This window comes from Eublepharis macularius, chromosome 2 (genome assembly GCF_028583425.1).
Source record: "Eublepharis macularius isolate TG4126 chromosome 2, MPM_Emac_v1.0, whole genome shotgun sequence".
Taxonomy (NCBI): Eukaryota; Metazoa; Chordata; class Lepidosauria; order Squamata; family Eublepharidae; genus Eublepharis; species Eublepharis macularius.
In genome coordinates, this window is record NC_072791.1 from 8,901,490 (window position 1) to 8,924,166 (window position 22,677).

The 22,677-nt window shown below is 43.5% G+C and overlaps 1 protein-coding gene across 1 annotated transcript; it reads right to left on the reverse strand.

The window, feature by feature from the left end:
* Nucleotides 1–6,331: 6,331 nt before the first annotated feature.
* Nucleotides 6,332–21,023, reverse strand: NAA30 (N-alpha-acetyltransferase 30, NatC catalytic subunit). Its single transcript, XM_054972763.1, has 5 exons — nucleotides 20,966–21,023; nucleotides 20,010–20,852; nucleotides 14,794–14,917; nucleotides 12,541–12,596; nucleotides 6,332–8,405 (listed from the first exon to the last, which is right to left on the reverse strand). The coding sequence occupies exons 2-5, from the start codon at nucleotides 20,847–20,849 to the stop codon at nucleotides 8,268–8,270; spliced, it is 1,158 nt and encodes a 385-aa protein (XP_054828738.1). The 5' UTR covers nucleotides 20,850–20,852; nucleotides 20,966–21,023; the 3' UTR covers nucleotides 6,332–8,267.
* Nucleotides 21,024–22,677: the final 1,654 nt, after the last annotated feature.

Here is a 22,677-nt window from a genome sequence, read left to right on the forward strand (position 1 = left end):
AACCAAATCGGTGGTAGGGTATGAACTTTCGTGAGCCACCGCTCACTTCTTCAGATGCCTGGTATATGAAGAAGTGAGCCGAGGATCACGAAAGCTCATACCCTACCACTGATTTGGTTAGTCTTATAGGTGCTACTGGATTCTTGCTCTTTTCTACGTGCAGAAGATTGGCTTTATCTCCACTACGAAGGGTTCCCCCCCCTCTCCCCAGATAAACCCGAGACTTCTATTTCTGTGAGGCAGAGATCACGGTGATTTTTCAGCTCTTTGCCAAGCTAGCTCTGGACTATATATTGTCGAAGGCTTTCACGGCCGGAGAATGATAGTTGTTGTGGATTTTCCGGGCTGTATAGCCATAGTCTTGGCATTGTAGTTCCTGATGTTTCGCTAGCAGCTGTGACTGGCATCTTCAGAGGTGTAGCACCAAAAGACAGAGATCTCTCAGTGTCAAACTGTGGAGAAGATGTTAGCAGGTAATTTATATCTACTCAGGAAGGTGGGTTTGGGCTGAGTCATCCTGTAAGAGTTTCCCAGGGTGTGGAATGCTAATGGGGGGAAGCATCACTGTATCCTGAGGAGGTTCTTTTGTATGTGGATTGGTGCTTGATATGCTAATCTTATCTGCAGGGCTATTGTAAGATGTAGAGTATTTTGTTAGCCTGGTGTTTTTCAGGACTGGAAACCATGCTCTATTCATTTTTAAAGTCTCTTCTTTCCTGTTGAAGTTTTGCTTATGCTTATGAATTTCAATGGCTTCCCTGTGCAATCTGACAAAGTAGTTGGAAGTGTTGTCCAGTATTTTAGTGTCCTGGAATAAGATACTGTGTCCTGTTTGAGTTAGGCTATGTTCAGCCACTGCTGACTTTTCAGATTGGCCAAGTCTGGAGTGTCTTTCATGTTCTTTTATTCTTTATCCACATGCAAAAGAACCTCCTCAGGATACAGTGAAGCATTAGCATTCCATTAGCATTCCACACCCTGGGAAACTCTTACAGGATGACGCAACCCAAACCCACCTTCCTGAGTAGGTACAAATTACCTGCTAACATCTTCTCCACAGTTTGACACTGAGAGATCTGTCTTTCGGTGCTACACCTCTGAAGATGCCAGTCACAGCTGCTGGCAAAACGTCAGGAACTACAATGCCAAGACCACAGCCATACAGCCTGGAAAATCCACAACAACCATAGCTCTGGACTGTTGGGGAGGGAAAAACCACAACTACGATAGTAGCATAAAGAACGTAAAAGCAATGGAAGAGCTTGAATGAGCAATTGATGGATTCGATTTCCTGGTTGAAGAACGTAAGATTTTTAAACATAAAAGATTGTTTCCAGTATTCATCTGACAATGTCTGTGCTGCTCCAGAAATGCCAAGCAGAATTGATTCCTCCCCCTCTTCGTCCTCTCTTGTTCACAGCAGTCCTTTCCTCTATAGCAAAGCTGTGTTAAGAACCTCTTTCGCCAGGGAGTGTCCTTACACCAGAGGAAAGGGCCAAGAGGTTGTGGAACAGCCCTCCACTCTGCATTCCCCATCCTTCCTTTACCCCTTCTCATTGATTCAGACACTCCAAAGTGGGAAACTGAATAAAATACACCGATCAGCTTTGTTCAAAGGCGAAGAGATCATATGAAACCAAAATACGGGATTTATTTGTTTGAAAGAGCTGAGGAAAGAACTAGCTTTACTTTAAAGGGCAGAGAGAACACAAGGGAGATGTTATTTAACCAATCAATACGTAAGAATCATACCGTGTGGAGACATTTCTCTTCCTGGTAAGGCATAATAGCAACTCAACACCTGTTGAAGGACGCAGGAAACTCAGTTCTTTCTCAAATAAGAGACCATTGTACGAGCTGCTTAAATGGCCAAAGTAACTTATGTGAAAGACACTTGGCGTGATCTGTCGCCCCTCTTTTTTCCCCGACACTGTTGCCACCTAAAGACTTTGGAGTGAAATCAGGCCTACGGACCAAATTTGGCCCAATTTCTTTACGAGCACCCCTGATCGCTCTTCCGGAAATGGTTGTCTGTGGGAGACTCAAGTCTCTATCATTTTATTGCGCTTTTATCCCCTCCCCCTTCCCTGAAGGAACTCACAGTAAGCTTCCATTTTGTCCTAAAAACACTTAAGTAGGTGAAGTTGGAAAGACGACTGGTTCATGGTTTCCCAGTCAACCTCATGGTGACTCGATAGAGATTGTGTCAGTATTAGCCTGACATACTCAAGGCTGGGGGCAAACTAATGGTTTTACCAAGCAAGACGCAGCTCTTGACCTCTTCTGCCAGATCAGCCAGCAGTATTTCTTTCTCCTGTAGAACTGACATTTAACTCCTTTTTCATCTGCTGCCTGTCCACAATCACCAGGAATCTAAACAAATGCTCAAATACTCAAGTCTTTAGCAAGAGAGGGACCCAAACACAGTGCATTTCCCCGCTATTAAATCACACTTCCCCATTATGAAATCAGTTTTTATGAGTCATCTCTCTACTGGTATCCACTGGTAGCCCGGACCTGGATAGCCCAGACAAGTTCCATCTCGTCAGATCTTGGAAGCGAAGTAGAGTTGGCCTCGGTTAGTAAAGTTAGGAAAGGGATAGGGAGTGTACAATGCAAAACCGAATTACTCAAAAAGGCTTTTTTCTCAGATAGGAGGGTGGTACTGTAGAGAGGGGGGTCTCAGATGTTTCGCTAATGAGTTAGGAACCATGGACTTCACCACTATGTTGCCTTACATATTATCTGTTGCTTTAAATATGTACTCCTATACACTACTTGTGCTTCATGTTGTCTAATGTCAGTCCTTGAATTGATTATGTTCTGTGTCATCATTTCTTCTACTCTGTATTGGATCCTTGCTAATGCTATGTCTTTGTAAACTTGTATATGAGTGATTCCACACACACTGGATAATGCACTTTCAATGCACTTTATCGATCATTTGAGGTTCCGCACACAAAAAAATCCGTTTCAAATGATCTATAAAGAGGATTGGAAGTGCATTATCCACGGTGTGCGGAATTACTCTTAATTTACCCTATGGCATTGTTTATGGAAATGTCCTTGATGCTGATTGTTCCACGCTCGTACTGTGTAATCCACCTCGACTCTCAGCGAGAAAGGCGGACTATAAATGACAAATCACAGGCAACTTAAGACTTTTTGCCACTTTGAAAACTCTGAAGGGTTTTTTTTAATAGTTTGAGACTGAGCATTTCCTGCAGCACCAATCTAAGGGAAGCATCACATTGCCCACCATTCCAGGGTTCAAACTAAGATTTCTATGAGCAGCTTAAGAAAAGGGGAAGTGCAGAGCAAAACCTCTGAGAAGAACATGATTCAGCTAGAAAATGGGGTGACCCTGTCATTGAACTTCCAGCTGTTCTTCAGCCTAAAAAACTACTTTTTTTAAAAAAGGGGGAGAGGTATTGTGAAGAGGATCAGTGTTTTACTGAATAAATTGTCATGTATGCAACATTTCAGTCGACTGGTCTCTTAAGACAGTAACCATCATTCAAATATTCAGTTAACTACTACGCTACAATTATAACTGTTTCTATAAAATTAAGCCCTAAAAAGAGACTATAAATAACGACTCAGTAAAACATACAACATGGATCTAAACTTGATTGCTTCATAGATTCACCAGCCTCCACCGTCAGCCCTAAACCACAAGTTTATCATTACAGACTCAGACATCCTTGGAAAGTACCTGATTTTTAGCAGTACAGGAAAAAATTACCAATGAGCAGTGCCTGAATTTCTCACTCACTTCTGGTGTTTACTGTCTTAGACAAGCCTAAGGACCCCTTCCCCCAATTACAAGTGTTAACCAGCATCCGGCTGTGAAAACCTTCGACAATACATCGTTAACCAGCATCGCTTAACTAAAGAATCTTCTGTTTTGCTCTTGGTTAGATTTGAATTTTAACCTAATTACATTTCAGCCTAGGTAAAGGTGTGTAAGCACCGAGTCATTACTGACCCAGGGGGGACGTCGCACCATGACTTTTTCTTGGCAGACTTTTTGTTATGGGGTGGTTTGCCATTGCCTTCCCCAGTCATCTACACTTTCCCCCCAGGAAACTGGGTACTCATTTTACCGACCTCGGAAAGATGGGAGGGCTGAGTCAACCTTGAGCTGGCTACCTGAACCCAGCTTCCGCCAGGATCGAACTCAGGTCATGAGCATAGCTTGGGCTGCAGTACTGCCGCGTACCACTCTGCGCCACAAGGCTCTTCTACTCTTATACCTTACAGGTATTTCAGCCTGTACTTCTTGTATTCACAGCCTCATTACCCAGCTGTGATCCCCACCCCCCCACACCTGACATAAAAATGAGCATCTTGCAAGAAACCAAATCATTGCACCTAAACACATGGGCTCTATTCCACGTAACCTACAGCTGGAATAAGAACGCTAGCCTTTAAGTTGATACAAGACTTCCATAGCCGCCACTGTAATTATTTCATTGTTAGAGGCACATCTACATATACCAGAAGGAAATGTTGCTAGTCACATTTACAGCTGATGGCATCTCTACCCAAGACCTGTGCCATATGGGGCGCATAGTACAGCTGAAGTTCTGAGTCCCACAAAGGCCTGATGTGAGAGCACATGCAAGGTGGCAAAATACTAAAGTGATGATGGAATGTGCCACGACAGGTACTGCAGGTGCAGGCTCACATTTCTGAAATGTTCTGTCTTTGCAAACAACCTACAAACAGTGTAAAAGAGCAAGAGTCCCGTAGCACCTATAAGACTAACAAAATTAGTGCTAGGGTATGAGATTTCGTGAGCCACAGCTCACTTCTTCAGATACAGTGGTAACTGAAGAAGTGAGCTGTGGCTCACGAAAGCTCATATCCTACCACTAATTTTGTTAGTCTTATAGGTGCTACTGGACTCTTGCTCTTTTACACTGCTAGACAGACAGACTAACATGGCTACCCACCTTGATCAACCTATAAACAGAACACCAGCACAAGCAAAGGGATGGAGTAGCAGGTTTCTCCCAGGTGTACAAATTTTCTAATTTGCATGGATTTTTGGTAGTATCAGAACTAGAACCCAACCCCAGCAAATGTCATTTCCCTGCACGTCTTGGTTGCCTGTGACATGACCTGGGAAGAAGAACATACGCAGCATCAGAATGACTTGAAGCAGGAGTGTGTACATGCATTGTTGTTTTATGCAATACATATAGTTTCCAAGAACAGTTGGGCACCTGGAGGAGGGTGTGCTATCTTGCATTCTAACTTACATCTTTAAGCCTCTTGAGTCATGACAGCATCTTTCCCAGAGACGGGAAACAACCTTACATTGAGCAAGCTAGAGATACAAAAATGTCTGGACATTATGAAGCCATGGAACCAGCGCCCCTGACTTTTTTCTGGAAGGAAATGATAATTTTGGGAAATGGTGAAATATAGGTTAACTCTTACTTTCCTATCAAACCTGAACTACTTTTACTGATTTAGCAAAATTTATCATGTGTAAGTTAGCATATAAAATTGTACAATTTGGCATGTTTGTGGGATTTAAATACAAGTATCTTCATTTCTTATAAAAATAATTATATGTATACTCAATACTCAAGTACTGAAAACTGCTGCATCCTATGCTGCCATAGCACATGTATCTTTAATTTTGCCTTCTGAGAGGTAGGAAAAAATAAAAGTCAAAGCTAGAAAAGTTCTGCAGTAAACGTAAGCAAAGTTCTGCAGTAAACGTAAGCATATTATTTTGATAAACCCTGAGAGTTGCAACAGGTGTGGCTACCAGCATGCTTAGATATTAAGGTAAACTTTATCACAATGAAAATATAATACTTCAGTGTTATCATGAAACATTAAAGCATATTAACTGCTACCAAACAACTTACATTTTACAAAAAAAATCTTAAACACTTGTATAGGTCTACGGTGTCAGATGCTTGTATATGTCTACTCCTCAAAATGCCCCAATTTCACCATTGGAAGAACTGCTCAGACTTCTTCATGCTGCATATTTGAAATGAGTGAAATGCTTTGCATGAAGGTTCTTCTCACTCAAAAAAGAAAAGATTTTATATGAGATTCTTTTCAGTGCCTTCCTGGGAAAAAAGAAAAAAATAAGTCCGGGGGTGGGGAGGGGGGGATCATTGCCCTTCCATTTTTCCAGGTGCGCAGAGCTCTAAATTAAACTATTCTATTGTTAAACACATTAACAGCTAGTTGTTCACAGCTCTGAGCCAACAGCAAATGAGAAGTTCTTCCCCTCACCCCTCTGAAAAAATTTCAAAAAAAGAAAGCACTCTTCTATTCTTGGCTCCATTGGCCCATTTCAAGTAGATTTTTAGATAACAGCTCACTTTTTCATGTACAGTTAAAATTGTGAAATATGTTTACTCAAAAGTAGTGTAGCATGGACAACGAGGCATGGAGATACTTTGCAAGAAGCTATGTGCCACTGAGGATCTGCTCACAGGGGTCTTTACAGGCCGTAGAGCAAGGGATTCAAGCATAAAGGAGCGGGAAGGAGAGAAACCAACCATGTAAGCAGCGTCCAGAGAGCAGTGTCAGTTTTAAATTAAAATCCTTTATTTTTCCCAAATACAATTCACAACTTATACATAGTGGGGGGGGGGGGGGAGATGCTCAGTCTGTGCAAAATAAGGATGGCCTTCCTTACAAACTTAAGCTGTCCAGAACGGGTCTTTTATATCTCTGACGTGTGACTGGGAGGCGAGGTCCTCCCAAAGGTACAGCGACTTCCATCATCTTACAACATGACAAGTTGAATCCCTAACAGACAACGTAGTAAGGCAAAGTTGAATTCTGAAGATTTTCCTCCCAATAGAAAGGAAGCAATTTTCCATGAGTCACTTAGGATTTTTTTTTTTTGCTTTTATATATAGATTACATATACCAATGCTGTCATTGCTGAACCGTCAGAAGAAGTGATTTGTTTTACATATTGCACTGACAGACAGAAGTACACACTGTGTAACTGCTGGGGAGGGGGGGAAATGTTTTTAACAAGCCTACACAGATCCCATCTGAAGGGGGGGGGGGGAGTTCAAATCCAGCCTCAGATACACCCCTGCCAAATTTTTCAGAAAGAAATTGAAAACTGCAAGAGTTTTGGCTTTTGTGGAAGGAGAAAATGAAAAGCAGCTTAAAAATGGATGCGCCAAGAACTGAAGACCAAAGCATTTTTTAGAACACAGAAGCAAAGCAACGTGAATCCAAATCAAAATCGTATTGTTCCAACTGCTCAGAAATGGTTCTTTAGCTATTCTAATGATCATTTTGATTAAATAAAAAAAACCCAACCTGATTTACACTAATTTGCTGTTTTCTCTTTGAAAAGATCCCTCACTCTTGTTAAAGGAAAAAAGTGCATCAGGCTCCCTTTTAGCAGCTACACGAGATTTTTCCCACTTCTTGCTATAAGAGAAGAACTTTTTAAGCCTTCATCTGGGAGAAGTATCCAAATTATAAAGTCTGAAATAATTTATTCTCAAATCCAGAATTTAAATAAAAGCCGTTCTTGCAAAGACAAAAAGAAATCAAGAAAAGAAAAAAAGCATGCACTCAAAAACTTAGCAGTGAAGACAAATATACGTATCTACACAGGCACTGGCAGACGCAATTTAAAATTGTTACCGGTACTCAATGTAACACACACCCCACTCTACAATACAGTTTTTCATTCACTAATCACTGAGGTACCAATATTTAAGAATGGAAAGTTCATATTGAAAAATAAAACCTAAAAGTTGAAGCCTTTTTTTAAAATTTTCCCCAGAAAAAAACTATGGTGAATTTTGTATGAAATGTTAGTATACTTATAGAATTTTACAATCTACATTGGCTTTTTTTTTCTCACTTCCTTTCTCCCTGGAACAAAAAAAAAAAATGTGTTCCACATACACAGGTTCTTGGATAAGAGTGTTCACCGTTTTATGTAACAGGAGTCAGTAGACTTGCGAACAAAAAAGAACGGATCTTGGCTACCTACTGGCACATCTTCCTGGTTATTCAAAGGACCTGGAGTCTGAAACAATCGGTTGTAAATTCAGAACAAAACGCGCCATGCCACAGTGCAACGATTTGAGGTGCGACGCTCGATGGAGACACTCACAGAGAAGAAGAGCTGCATGGAAATAATTATGTCCACCTGCAAAGCAATTCCACACAAATTGCATTGCATGCGAAAGGACACCGCTGCTGCCGCGTCATTGGGAAGATGAGTCCTCGGTGCAATCGACGGCCTCTTATTAACGCAGCCAGAGTTTAAGACGCAGTGCATCAACTCCATTTAAATAGTATCTGAACAGCCTCTTGTCTCGCACAAAGCCAAGATTTTCATAAAGTTTCAACGCGGACTTGTTTGTGATCTCGGTTTCCAAGACAACCTAGAAAAGAGGATACGTTTTTCAAGGAGAGCTGCAAAGTTCTTTTGGGACGCTGCAGAGAACAAATCCAAGCGACTGCACAGAAACTCGAAACAGCCACTCTTGAACGTATTAAAACTGCCAACATCTGAGGTAGGAAAAGAAGTTTTGGGCATTTCATCCCCACATTCTCCGCAAGCCCTGTCTAGGACATGTGGTGCTACACAGCCAAGACCATGAATAGCAGTCTACCCATGGAGGCCTCAACAGAAGCACCTACAATCTTCTAAGATAGGGAACCTGTATCCTGAGACCACCATACAGCAAAGCTGTCATTGCCTAGCCGTGAGTTTCACCTGTGCTGAGCTCATGGATTCAGATGATATATGGATTGTTAGAAGATGGCTGAAGACCAAATGTGATCCTGAAGCATGCCTTCGGGCCGAATACTGGCACAAGATATTTGCCTCTTTTTCAGAATGTATGCATAGTAGAAGCAACCAGAGATACATAAAACAGTGAGCTGCTGTTACCTACCTCTTACCACTGAAACCGTGAGAAGCACACTGCATAATCGTCACAGCTTGGTAGAGAAACTGGGGCTCTGAAACGGCCAGTTTGCCATTCCCATTCTAAACCAGCGACACCCTCCCCTATGCAAGAGATCTGCAAGCTCCAAGGTAGCTCCAGGAACCAGTTATTGTTTGTGGTCAACTCTGGTTCTCCATCAGAGCTGGCGGGGGGGGGGGCACACCTGATTTCACACTGCTTGTCCTGAGCGCCTCGGAACTCCAGCAGAAGGCCACGAAAGAACCTCTGCCAGTCTTCCACGTGTGCCGGGGGCAGGCAGTTGCCCAACTAAAGGACAGGCTTACCACTGGCAACTGTGGACCCCTGTCCATGAAAGGTGAACACGGTCTGGAGCAAACTAAGATTTGGCATGCTGAGCAAACTCTGTTAAAGCTAGAGATGCCAGGCCAAATCTGGCAACTAGTGGGAGAGCTGGTGGTGGTGATGATGATGCCAGCAACATTGCTACGTAACTTTTGGGTACAACCTGGAAAACCCATAGAGTTTCCAGTGATTCCTAGAGCTACCCTTTGTCAGTTCCAGGTCGCACTCAAGAGTGATTTAGCAACATCACTGTGTTTGACATTTTTTTCTCCTGCTGCCACTCAGAAGGGTGGCGGGCAGCGCAGTTTGCCAGTAGGAAGCTTGGCAAGCCTAGTTATAGCCATTTCAGTGTCCAGAGGCCACCGTTTCAAGAGGCAAGGCTGAGCAGACGAAAAAAGAAGAAGATGTGTGGCTCCAAACCACAACCTGAGTTTTGTAGAGCAGATACCCATCTGTCACATTTTTATGACAGATCAGCAAAAAAAGACTAACTTGCCAAATGATATTCACTCATGGCTGAGGGCTTGATCCCAGACTGCCTGAGTCCTAATAAGACATCATCATCATCATCTGATTTATATACTGCCCTTCAGGACAACTTAATGCCCACTCAGAGTGGTTTACATAGTATATCATTATTATCCCCACAACAACAATCACCCTGTGAGGTGGGTGGGGCTGAGAGAGCTCTGAGAGAACTGTGACTAGCTCATGGTCACTTAGCTGGCTTCAAGTGGAGTAGTGGGGAATTAAACCCGGCTCTCCAGATCTGAGTCCCGCGCTCTTAACCACTACACCAAATCACTCACCCATGCTGTCTGTCTGTGGATAGTACAAACCTGGTTTGGTGGTATGTCTGCATTGGGGCATACTTTCATAATTAATTTTGACCTGTTACCTTTTAAGGTTCCAGGTTAGGGGACAAAATACAAGGAACACAATAAGCATCAGCTTTAACAAAGCTGGAAGCCTTTTATTTAAGTATCTGCTTCTCTGCCAAGTTGGCAGATTTTTCTGAGATGTTTTTGCCGTTTGGATAAAAGTTCCTGGGACACACCTAAAAATATCTGCTGTACATACAGTGAAGATAACCAGACAGTAAACAAAGCTAATCAAAAGAGTGCTTCCTAAAAAAACTGGAATGTAATCGTACTCCTTTGACTGTAGGAGCATAGCAGGCAAATGAGGCGAGGGGGGGGGCTTTATTTAATTATGCTGTTTACAGGAAACAAGTAAGGGTAATGACTAACAGAATAAGCGTGATTCAGAGACAAGATCTAATTCTGCATCTATTCAAGGAGGACTCTGACAACTTCCTATTCTAGATTTTTTTAAAAACGCAAGCAGAATGAAAATATTCCTGGAATTTGTTTGAATACTGAAGGAGTCATGATTAATGTAGCCCATACCTCTGGTGGCTGTTCCTCGCCTCTTATTGCTATACTGGAATGATAAACACAGTAACTATAAAGATCGGATCCAACAAAGCACCCAGACCCTTACTGCCCTTTCCCCAGTTCACTCACTACACCTTAGTAAAGGGAGCAAAAACAGCCACGCAAGCTGAAAGGGCCAATTGTTTTCCAAGTCACCCAGGACACCGGGATTACCAGCTGTCCAATGCAAGTGGATACTGTAGAGCATACAAGTCCTGCTCTACAGGGAATGATTCTTAACACTTAAATAAGTTTATCTACTTCCATACAATGTTTTACATGCTAACATTGCTATTGTTGTACGTTACTGGACCTATTTCGCAAGTGCTTTCCAGCCAATTACAGTTCATTGAAACTTAAGAAACTGTTACCTGCCTAAGATAAGAAAAGAAATACTGCTGCAGTCTCCATGGGGGAAGTGAATGTTCGCCATCCCCTGCTCACTCTTGCCCCTGCAGTCTCAAGGATATCAAAGGAAAGGGATGCACCACTCAAATCCTAACAGGTTACGCAAGACAAACCTAGGGCTGCGTAGCAGATTAACTCAAGAAGTGAGATGCTGCTTGCTGTATCATGCTAAAAAAGGTGAGTATCCTCCCCCTACCCCCCCCCTCCGGCTCAGGACTGCACTGGAATGAGTCAATAGAGCCTACAAGTGCCCTGGCAACTGACCGAGGCTCTTTTAAGAAAGCCCCTACCTTGGCTTGTTCTTAAGTGGACCCAAGTGGAGCTCTACTTACACAACTCCCTTGGGCCTCTTCCCCATCCCACAACCCTGAACCTCTGAAATGTTGCCATCAGGGCCCAGGGGAAAGCACAGCACAGGCACAATGTAGGGGGGTCTGCAGCGAGGACAAAATGGCAAAAATACACCCCCCACAAGTAACAGAATAATTTCTCCAAATGTAGGGTTGTACCAAACAATCATTTGGTATCAGGAAAGAACTTCTACCAGGGACAGCTGGGGCTGGCTAAAGTTTTAATTCATACTGCCCTTTTTTTAAAATTACTTTTTATTAAATTTAAGTGTATAGATACATAAACATTAACACCACAGGATGGGGGGGGGGGGGGAAGAGAGACAAGGGAAACAATGTAAGACAAAGATACATACTTGTGTATTATGTTAGTTTCCCATCTCTACAATTCATTGATCTTTATAGCTTCTTTAGGTTTAGAGTAATGAAAAGAAGCTATAAAGATCAATGAATTGTAGAGATGGAAAAATAACATAATAGAAAGGCAGCATAAATTAAGTAGTCTTACAGAAATACTAGGTTTAGTATTTCTATAAGACTACTTAATTTATGCTGCCCCCCCTTTTTTAGTTTGTATGTAATGACATGGCTGCACCCAAAGACATGCATTGCATAACTAAAATTTTTATTGCTGAATGGCAGTATTTATAAAAAACATTTCCCACCTTCTGCAGAATTCTACAGCAACAGTATATATTTTTGGGCCCCATCTTGCAACATCAAGATGTGGGGTTGGGTCCTAAGCCACTCATTTGCTGCACCAGGGGTGGGGGGTGGGGGCGTGGTTGTCCGCTGCAAAGCACCTTTCCCCCTCCTAGTGCTAGAAGCTTCCACTTGTGCAGGACCAACACTTTCAATGAACTGTGAAGGCACTCCTAGTTTAAGAACAGCCTGTGCGAATATCACTGTACTGTATCTAGAAGTAAAAAGTAAAACAAAACTTTTTCCTGGAGTCACAGAAAGCTCTTGGGGTAACATGGCGCTTGAAATGTCTTCCTACACCACAACATATTAAAGGACAGCCTTTAAAAGAAGCCGATGCAGTTCCTTCGAAGGAAAGAGACTCACCTCATCGCAATCTCCTTCTACCATGGCATAAATAGCTTTCTTAACCAAGTTTGTACCTGGAATACAGATTAAAAGCAACACGTTTAACTGCAGGAACAAACTATTTCAACATATTCACACGTGAAGTTCATAGCCTGCACAATTAAAGGCACATATGGATAATTTAAGCAAGATCAACTGTTACGGCAATATTTTATACAATTTAGGCAAAGCCTTCCTCTACCTTCAGGAGAAAAAAAAAAGGAACGAAGATGTTGCTCGGCTCTCTGACTCAAGACAGGCTAGGATGCCTCATGCCTGTGAATTCAGAGCAACGCTGAGGTGATGTAACTGATCAGGCCCCCATGGCCTGCAACAGCTTGATGAAGTCAAGGAACAGAGAATGAGAGGCTAAAATGTTTGCCTTTCCTGGTGCATATATAGTCAACATCCTGACATTATAAACTAATTTCACTACATGGCCTGTGGTTTCAAAGGTGTGGAAATCAGACATTTTGATAATTCCCCTTCCAAAACCTCAAGAGTGAATTCTTTCCTTCAGTGCGGCTGAATTTCTCTCACCAGAGTTCTTGAACTTGACGAGGTCTATGACATAAAGATGCTTTGCAAGACAAAGCAGCCAACTAGTTAGCAGCACATAAACAAGACAGACCTGTCTTGTGTAAGAATACTGAGAAAGGTAAGAAAGCAGCTTATTTGTTCTGTGTGTTGAAAGTTTTTTAAAAATGAAAAGAAAGCTGTTTTCCACATCACTCAACTCAAGAACTGAAGGGCCTTCGAGGACCTCCTTCTGAGCTCATTAGAAACACCCTCATATGCGTACACAAGGAGACTTTCAAAGGAGAGGGCCACTACAGAGATCAGACCTCTCTCCCTGTGGGATTTAAGGAAAAAATTACAGACGGGCATGGAACAGCCAAGAAGAGAAAACCCATCCTAAAATGCTGACAACCTGGAACATAAGAACTTGTTTCAGACTATCTAATCAGTAAAATCAAAAAGAGTCCAGTAGCACCTTTAAGACTAACCAACTTTATTGTAGCATAAGCTTTCGAGAATCACAGTTCTCTTCGTCATCTGCTACTGGACTCTTTTTGATTTTGCTACTACAGACTAACACAGCTAACTCCTCTGTATCTAATCAGTCATTCACAAACACTGAAAAGTGCATATTAAAAATCAGACTGGAAAACTGAAGGCTACCTCCTGTTTGGTTGATGTGATTTTGAAGTTCTCAGGCTACATTGGTTGTTGTGGGTTTTCCGGGCTGTATTGCCGTGGTCTTGGCATTGTAGTTCCTGACGTTTCGCCAGCAGCTGTGGCTGGCATCTTCAGAAGTGTAGCACCAAAAGGTCTTTTGGTGCTACACCTCTGAAGATGCCAGCCACAGCTGCTGGCGAAACGTCAGGAACTACAATGCCAAGACCACGGCAATACAGCCCGGAAAACCCACAACAACCATCGTTCTCCAGCCGTGAAAGCCTTCGACAATACATCTCAGGCTACAATTTGGCCTTCTGAGGGCTGCCATTTTGGGGGGGGGCTTTATGCCACAGTGGCCATTTTGCACCAAACACCCGAGATTGTCTTCAGATACTCACTATCAAACACACACACACAACAGGTGCTGCAATGCTTCAGTCTAACAGTGGAGAAGCCGCAGTTATCATTTGCGATGGCTGGTTAATGACTTTACAACATTCCTGATTGTAGGACCGGATGAAGTCTGTACAGTTTTGCACTGTATCTGGGGCATTTTTCTTCTTTGTCTCTCAGCATATATAGGAAAGACATTTAGGAAGTGGAGTGCTTCTGCTGATTTGTATGGCTAAGGGAGTGCATCTGGCCCACTTTGCCTAACATTTTCATGATCGTAAATGTTGCTCAATAAAATACATTTATTTTTGCCCTGCCTCTTCTCATGGTTCAAAGCCGCTAAAGGGAAAAAGCAAATGCCCAGTTTTGATCTGGAAGTCGGACCAGAATGGACTTAGATGCTACAGTCTGTCATTATCAGAAGGGACTTATTTGTTCTCAGAAGCAAGAGGAAATTATTCCCAAGATTGTACTGAGCGAAGTCCTGGATTGCACAGAACTTCTTAAGGGCTACACATTGCACTGTCATCAAGGGAAACTGTGACACAAAGAAAGATGGGCACAGATGCTTTATTATCCCCCCCCCCCAAAAAAAAGAATCTTGTCAGCATACTATTTTTAGGACAGGTTTTAAGAGAACAAGACTACTATTCTTACCTATGCCTTTTCTTCTGTATTTGGAGTCCACGGCTAACATGGCTATATAACCTCTGCGAAACATCTTTTTGTGCATATCCAACTTGCACACAATGGCACCTACGCACTCATCTCCTACCATTGCCTTAAAAAAAAAAGCAAAAATATTTTTTGTAGATTAAGCTGGCAAGAGACAGTGCCATAAAACCCAACATCTTATAGGGACATGTATTCTTAAAAAGACTGCATTCTGGAATTTGTTTTGCATAGAAGGACTTTTTTTTTGCACAAAGACAGATGCATTCTAGCATTAAAATGCAACTCCCAGTAACAAAAGTGTAAGTTACACATTTTGTATTATAAAGTTTCAGTGATGATTCCTAAAAACGTTACTCTCACAGTCTTCAACCTTTATTTGGTCCAGACTCTAAGTATTCTACACAGAAGTCCTAAAAATTATCAAAAGGGCAGCTTTATATTGTGCAGATAATACGTTCTTAACTAGCATTATCTTGAATGAAGATTATGAAACAAAGCATAGTCCCCGACCAGTCATGAGCTTAATACTCTACTTGACTAAGAAGCTGCTCTAAAGATAGCAAGCCTGCAGTCCTCTGCCGGCTCTGGAGGCTATTCTGGAATAACTGGTTTAAAGATTTCAACAAAAGCCTCTGCACTCTGTACAGATAAATTCAGATTTTGAAAGGTAGCATGGCAAACTTTAAGTTCATTACTCTCAGGATAAAAAGCCTAGTTAAATGTTCTTTTTGTAGCTCAGAACGTAACTCCCCTCCACTCTCTCCCCAGTCTTTTTCACACGTGCATGCACACACACACACAGATGGACTATCTATCAACAGTGAATTGGTTTCAATGTCCTTATGATTTCAGAATGTCCTTCACTGACCTCCAAACCTAATATTATTTCAGCAGAGGTGTTATGTTAACTCTACATTTCCCAATGCAGTACTCCCATATGACAGTCATGTAGCTTAACATTGTGGAATAGGAAAAGAAAAAAAATCACAGAAATAGAAATTTGCCAGGGCTGAAAAGCTGCCTTAAGGAAAAATCTATACACCGTTCACTTGTATACCCATGTTCATTTGGTAAAAGAAAGGGTACGGAGTTTAAAACGTGAACAGTCCAATCAAAATGTTTTCTAGATTTGTATTTAGTACAGAACCCTGGTGAGCTGAAAGGTGTATTACACTTTAAAATACAAAAAATTAAGCGAGAACAGCAAAACTGTAGGGAAATATCTAGATCGTTTGGGTTTGCAGTTACTAGGCAAATCAGGGTGATCCTTTTCAAGTTCTAAAAAAATACCCCACCTACACTGAAAGCTTGCCTCAGGCTGAAACTTTGCACCCATTTTATATGCATCACTCAGACCCTGAGAAATGCTGGCATAATGCTAAGAAAATGCCAGTTTTAGCGCAGAGTCGCTCTCAAGTAACTATCTGGGCATAGGCAATCCTTATGTCACAAGACGATATATATGGCACAAACACTTCGTAAAGCAAACCAAAAGTGTAGCACCTTTAAGACTAACCGAACGCGTTGAGTCTTAAAGCTGCCACTTGATTTCTGCTTTACTTTGCCACAACAGATGAACAGTTACCATTTTAAAAGAGAATGTTCCAGCCAAAAATTGAGCAGTTTAAAGCCATACCAACAGGTGCACCGCAAGTTTTCCAGAAAACCTCTTACATCGAGGGTATTCATATAGTGAGGTCAAGGGCACAGGTGCAGACATGGGGCTTGCACCTCTTGCTAAAGATTACATCTTATGCAGCAGAATGAAGACAGCCAACACCATGAGCTTAAAACTTCTTACCCATGCACGCCACAATATTCCATGCGCTCCCTCTGGCACAAATGTTTTCCATTTAGGAAAATGGAAAACATTGGTGGACCAGCGGAACACAGGACCTAATCGTACAAATTTGTCCCCTGGTGTTGGCATATCGCTCCAGCGCAAATAGTCTTCCCACCAACTCAGTCTCCTCTGCAGATGGAGGACCACTGGAAGAACAGACCAGCACCAAACTGGAAGGAACTAACCCGGAGATTCTGGTGACGTTTTCAATAGTTTAAAAGCTTCGTCCTCTTAACAACCAGGTGCCATTAGCAATAACTGTTAAGGAACACAAACACATGCACATCTTCTCTCTCTCAAAAAAAGGTACGCCCACGTCATAAAGACCAGGTAGCTGGGCTTGCAGAAAGATGCAGGCAGTCAGAATTAGGACTGAAGTTATTTCTGACTGACAACTGCCCTTGCTATTGACAGCATTTACATAGTTAAGGGACTAAACACAGGAGCCTTAGCCTTTGAGTTTGTGGATTCCTCAACCCATGTTGACACACCTTGCCTGAAGAGATATATCTAGAGATTTGTGTACAACAGGTAAGTAAACAATATTTGTGTTAAAGCTTCTGGGCATTTATTTCTACAAGCTTTCTTGTTCAGACCCATATTAGACAGCCTCCTAATCACACAAGTGTGAGTGCACCACAGATTTGCATGCTCTCGCCTTCCTCCTTATACACAGGAATTCGTTCTGCTGGGATGAGCAGTAAGCAGTTTATCCGATCCAGCCCCCACAGCAAAGTAAGCCACAGAAAGAAGAGGGGCTCTATACCCAAGAGGGATTGCATGTGGCACTGGTGTCTGGACATGGGCCCGGCAGGGAATATGAACTAGTCCACACACAGGGAAATCAAGGTGGTAGTTCACAGAAGTAACAATAATAATAAATAATAACATTCGATTTATATACCACCCTTCAGGATGACTTAACACCCACTCAGAGCGGTTTACAAAGTATGTTACTATTATCCCCACAACAAAACACCCTGTGAGGTAGGTGAGGCTGAGAGAGTTCCAGAGAACTGTGACTAGCCCAAGGTCACCCAGCTGGCTTCAAGTGGAGGAGTGGGGAATCAAACCCAGTTCTCCAGATTAGAGTCCCGCACTCTTAACCACTACACCAAACTATGCAGACTATGCAGTTTAGAAATTTTGTCTACTGAAATAGAATAATGCCCCACGAGGGTACACTTTTGACTTTTACACTTTACCAGATACCTACACAAAAAGTAAGCAAGGGAGGATTCTGGCTTTGCAAGGAAACATAGCCACTAAAAATAATAACAACAGAGGGCAATATGTAAAGTACCAACCGTGCTCTACAGAGATTATTTTTGTCAGAGGTTAATCAGCATTTGTGAGGAACTAAACATCTTGCAGCATAATTACTGCCCCCAAACCCATATGGCTATAAGGAGGACATAGTCCTATATGATGCTTGATAACCACTGTTTCCTCTGAAGTATTTGCACCAACACCCCTGAATCACAAATGTTTTAACTGTTTGTCAAAATGGCTTCAGAACCACAGCTTCATTGTGTGTTCAAATGCAGCTTTCTAGAAGACCAACTCTGCGAATGAGTATTTTAGAAACAATCCTCACAAGTGCCAGAAACTGCACAAAGGTGATTCTGGCTGACTCTAGATCAAATGCTTAACAGGCTTTTCTTAAAAGCAGATGCCTGTGAACATCCTCAACCCTTGGACCAAACAAAGCATGAAGTCAGCATTATACCTTACAACATGAAGTTCAATCCTGCCACTGGGGTCGAGCCAGTGGCTTTTGAAATCACACGCTCCCCAAAACAACACAGGTTATAAACTGCTAGTGGGATACAAGGTCTATATGATTCACAGATCACCAAATGACCGTCGACGCCGATATTGTCAGTATCAAAACCCTGAATATTTCCCCCCAAACCATTACTGTGATACCCCACTTTTATCCCTCGATAATGCTGCTCTTCTACATGTTGCAAGCTCTTTCAAAAAAGCAGTCTCCCCCCCCCCCAAGCCTGTAATCATGACCCCGCCCTCTGGTTAAACTACACTCGTGACATTTCCTTGGAATGATCAGAGAAAAAAAACTTGTCACTTCCATGAAACAAGTCCCAATAATTAAATATTAAAATTACAACACCCCCCTACCTCACATACACACACCTGTTAAAAGCAGAAAGTTGCCCATCAAGTTCCTCCAAATAAGCCTTACATTTAACATCAGCTGATTATGGTTATTACAGAGCCATATTAAGATAATTAGTGTTGCCTTGGACACAGTCTCGCTTTACTTTTCAGTTATTCATCAGATAACAGCACAGCTTTGATCCTGAAATTTATTAGTGCTTCCATGTATGCTGCTATTGAATTAGCACTGAAGACTGGGGTACGAAATTTGAGGTGTGACTTTAGAACATGTTGTATCATTATCTTGATACATAAGGAGAATGCTAACATTTCTATTTAGAATAAAGAAATCTTCAATATGACAATACTATTAACGCAAAGCCCCCTAACTTGACACAGATTTTCTCTTTTCTGTCACCACTCATTTGCTTCTCCTCACACCCAACATTTTTATGGTATTATACTTTATACAAAACCTTCTCCTGCCCCTGGTATTCTAAAACTTTCCCAAGTGTTAGCACTTCATCTTGCCTTAGCAATTCCTCTACTGTAATGATTAAATAGTATCAGTTTGTCTCAGGACAGGGAAAGGAAGGCAAAAGCCCTAGAAAAATTAACATTTAACATGGGCACTGAGATGATGAATGTATCTTTAAATATGTAAACAATGAGAGCTAATCTTCACCTTCATTGAACAGAGATTACAAGAGGAAAAAATGCTTAAAGTGTGCATTCGTCTTACAGAGGAATACTGTCAAATCTTCAAAACGCTTGCTTTCAGAGGACTTTAGTAATTAAAAGGCATAGTAAGGTGATCTTTTATGGCACCAATTTACAGTGCCAAGAAGATTGTCACAGCTTTGATACAGAAGTCTCCTCACAGAAAAGACCTAGGTATCTTAAATGACTGTACCTGCTTTGCATATAATTTATCTTACTAGACTGGCCAGCAAAGCATATCATACTCCTATAAAACTGTATTCCACTTTAAGAACTTAAGACAAGCCCTGCTAGATCAGACCAGTGGCCCATCGACTCCAGCATCCTGTCTCACACAGTTGCCATGGAAGACCAAATGAATACAGCAGAGAGCCCATGACGCTACATTCTAGCACTAGGTTTTGGAGTTCACTGCTGCAACTTACTCTGCCTGGTGTGATGCCACCATCTCCCTGCCCAATGCTAAATACCCCCTTTCTTCTCAATAAAGGCCTCTCTCCCCACCCCAACTTACCAAAAAGCAAAGCTGAGGCCAGTTGTGGATAAAATACCTATATGTGTAAATGGAGTAGGGTTCAGACAGATCTTTGGTGATCAGTCTCATGATATCGGGCATCTGCAGCTCAGACTCATAGCGGACGTATCGTATCGTGAGGTCCCCCGTCGCATCCTCCTCCTCTGGTGGGGCCCAGGAAGAGTCCGTGGGGGGGCCCGTGGAGCCTTTCTGCAAGTTGCAGCTGGAGGCCAGGGACCTGGAGAGGAGCAGCAGCGACTCCTCCTCCTCCCCGCCCCCCTCCTGCTCCTCGCCTTCCTCCTCCTCCTCCTCCTCCCCGCCAGCCACCCCGTTCCTGGCCCCGGCAGAGGGGGCAGCAGCCTGGGGGCAGTGGTGGGGGCGCTGCTGGGGCTGTGCAGTCCTTGCCTGGGGCCGGGGGACCCGGTGGTGGTTGCTGAGCGAGGAGGGGGGAGGCGGCGGCGGCGATCCCTGGCCCCCGTCGTCCCGCTGGGGCTGCTGCTGCTGCCGCCCGTGTCCCATGGCCTTGCCGCCCTCGTCGTTCAGGACCTTGCCCTTGAGGGAGGTGCGCAGGTGCCGCAGGTCCGGCGGCGCCGCGATGAGCCCGTTGAGCTGGTGGTTGCGCCGGTGGGGCGGGCAGGGCCGGCGGCGGAGGGGGCGGCAGGGGGGGTCCCCCTTGCCCTCGCCCTCATGCCCGGCCTGGGCCCCGCAGCCGCCCTCTTCTTCTTCCTCCTCCTCCTCCTCCTCCTCGGCGGTGGCCCCCGCGAAGGGCGAGAGGAGCGAGGCGGCGTCTCCCGGCGGCGGGGCGTAGAGGCTGCTAGGCCCGGGCGGAACCTCGGCCATGTCCTGAGGCGGGAGGAGAGAAAGCGAGAAGGGTGAGGGAGGGAGAGACCGCCGCCCCCCTCCCGCGCGCCCTGGGCCGCTCCCCGCCGCCTCTTCCTCCTCCTCCTCCTCCTCACCCCCGAATCCCCTCAGCGGCGTCTCCCGCTCCCCTTCTCCGCTCCTCCTCATCCAGCGGCCGTAAAGCGAGGCCGGGTTTCCTGTCAGGCCAAGGCCGCTGCGGGCGCGCGACGCTTCGCGTCTCCTCGCTTTACGGCCGGCGCTGGGAATAGATGAGAAGGGAGAGGACGGAAGCGCGCGACGGGGAGGCGGGGGCGTGGCCTCGATGGCTTCTCTCGGTCGCGGTGGCTACGCACGGCACTCGCTTGCTTTACGGCTGTCCCCGGAGAAGGAAGAGGCAACCGCGGCCGTCTCGTCCTCTTTTCTAGCTCTATGGTCGTAGCTCAGCGTCTCTATCGTCAGCCCGACGTCATGCCTTTTATAGCGTGCTCCGTGGCGCAGGCGCAGATCAGTGCGTGACTGATGAGTGCGCGAATAAACCTGAGGGAAATAATAGAGAGGGCGGAGCTAGAGATTGGGAGGGGCGGGGCCTTCGTATCTCCTGCTGAGGCTGCCGCTTTGAGGAGGCTGGCTATTTTGTACACGTGTCTGTGTGTCCACACGTACGCTCTCATTTAGACTATGAGAAACGCATTTTATTGTACACACACGTGTCTATATATATATAATTTATATATAAAAAACACTCATTAGGTAAATAAATATATATTTATTTTACCTGATGTGTGTGTGTGTGTGTATACACCTCATATATACAGATAGATAGATAGCTAGACATGTATAAATAGATGATTACACACCTCTTTCTCTGATATACATATAGATAGAAATTATATATTGTGCTGTAATTAGATCTAAATCTTAAATCGTTTTATTTGCTCCATTATAGGCCTTGAATTTTCTTATTCAGTGTAAGTGTGTTACATAGGGTTGCCAGCCTCCAGGTCGTGGCTGGAGATCTCCCGGAATTGCAACTGGTCTCCAGGCCACAGAGATCAGTTCATCTGGAGAAAATGGCTACTTTGGGGGGGTGGACTCTATGGAATTATGCCATGCCAAGGTCCTTTCCCTCCCCAAACACCACTTTCTCCAGGTTTCTCCAGGTTTCACTCCCTAGAACTCCAGGAATTTCCCAACTTGGAGCTGGCAACCCTAGTGTTACATGATTGGTCAAATGACCATAAATAAAGAATTGATTGATTGAGATAGATACACAGATACAGATAGATGATACATATAAAATATGCATACACATTACATATAGGGGTGTGTGTGTTTATGTATATCTGCTGTATCTGTATATAACGCTTAACAGTCCAAAAGCACATACAGCTGCATAATAACACACACACATTGTTCAATTTGCCTCTTTTTGTTCATATTATTCTCCAAAGCCTGTGTACATGAATGTTCTCGATGAGCATGGTAAGTGCATGATATGCTCTCCTGTGCATGAATCAAACAAATCCACCACCTCTGCTAGGTCTATGTTTTTTATCTCCTGCTGTATATGTGTTACCACACAGGTCCAAAACATGGAGATTACAGACGGGGACGAAAGAATATTTGCTTCCATGTTGATAGCAATTCTGTACAAAATAGGGTTGCCAACTCTGGGGCTCGGAAATTCCTGGACATTTGCAAATGGAGCCTGAGGTAGGTGGAGTTTTGGGGGCGGGAGGGGGAGCTCAGTACAGATGTAGGGAGCCTGCCCTTTGAAGCTACTATTTTTTCCAGGTGATCTCTGTATTTACTTCTTTACTATTTACAT

Coding starts and splice junctions, on each gene's coding strand:
- NAA30 (XM_054972763.1), bottom strand. CDS start 20,849: ATGGCCGAGGTTCCGCCCGGGCCTAGCAGCCTCTACGCCCCGCCGCCG. Junction 14,918..20,009: donor GGCCTCAGCTTTGCTTTTTG/GTAAGTTGGGGT, acceptor TTTTTTTTTAAG/GCAATGGTAGGAGATGAGTG. Junction 8,406..12,540: donor TAGAAGGAGATTGCGATGAG/GTGAGTCTCTTT, acceptor CCTCTTTTCTAG/GTTGTCTTGGAAACCGAGAT.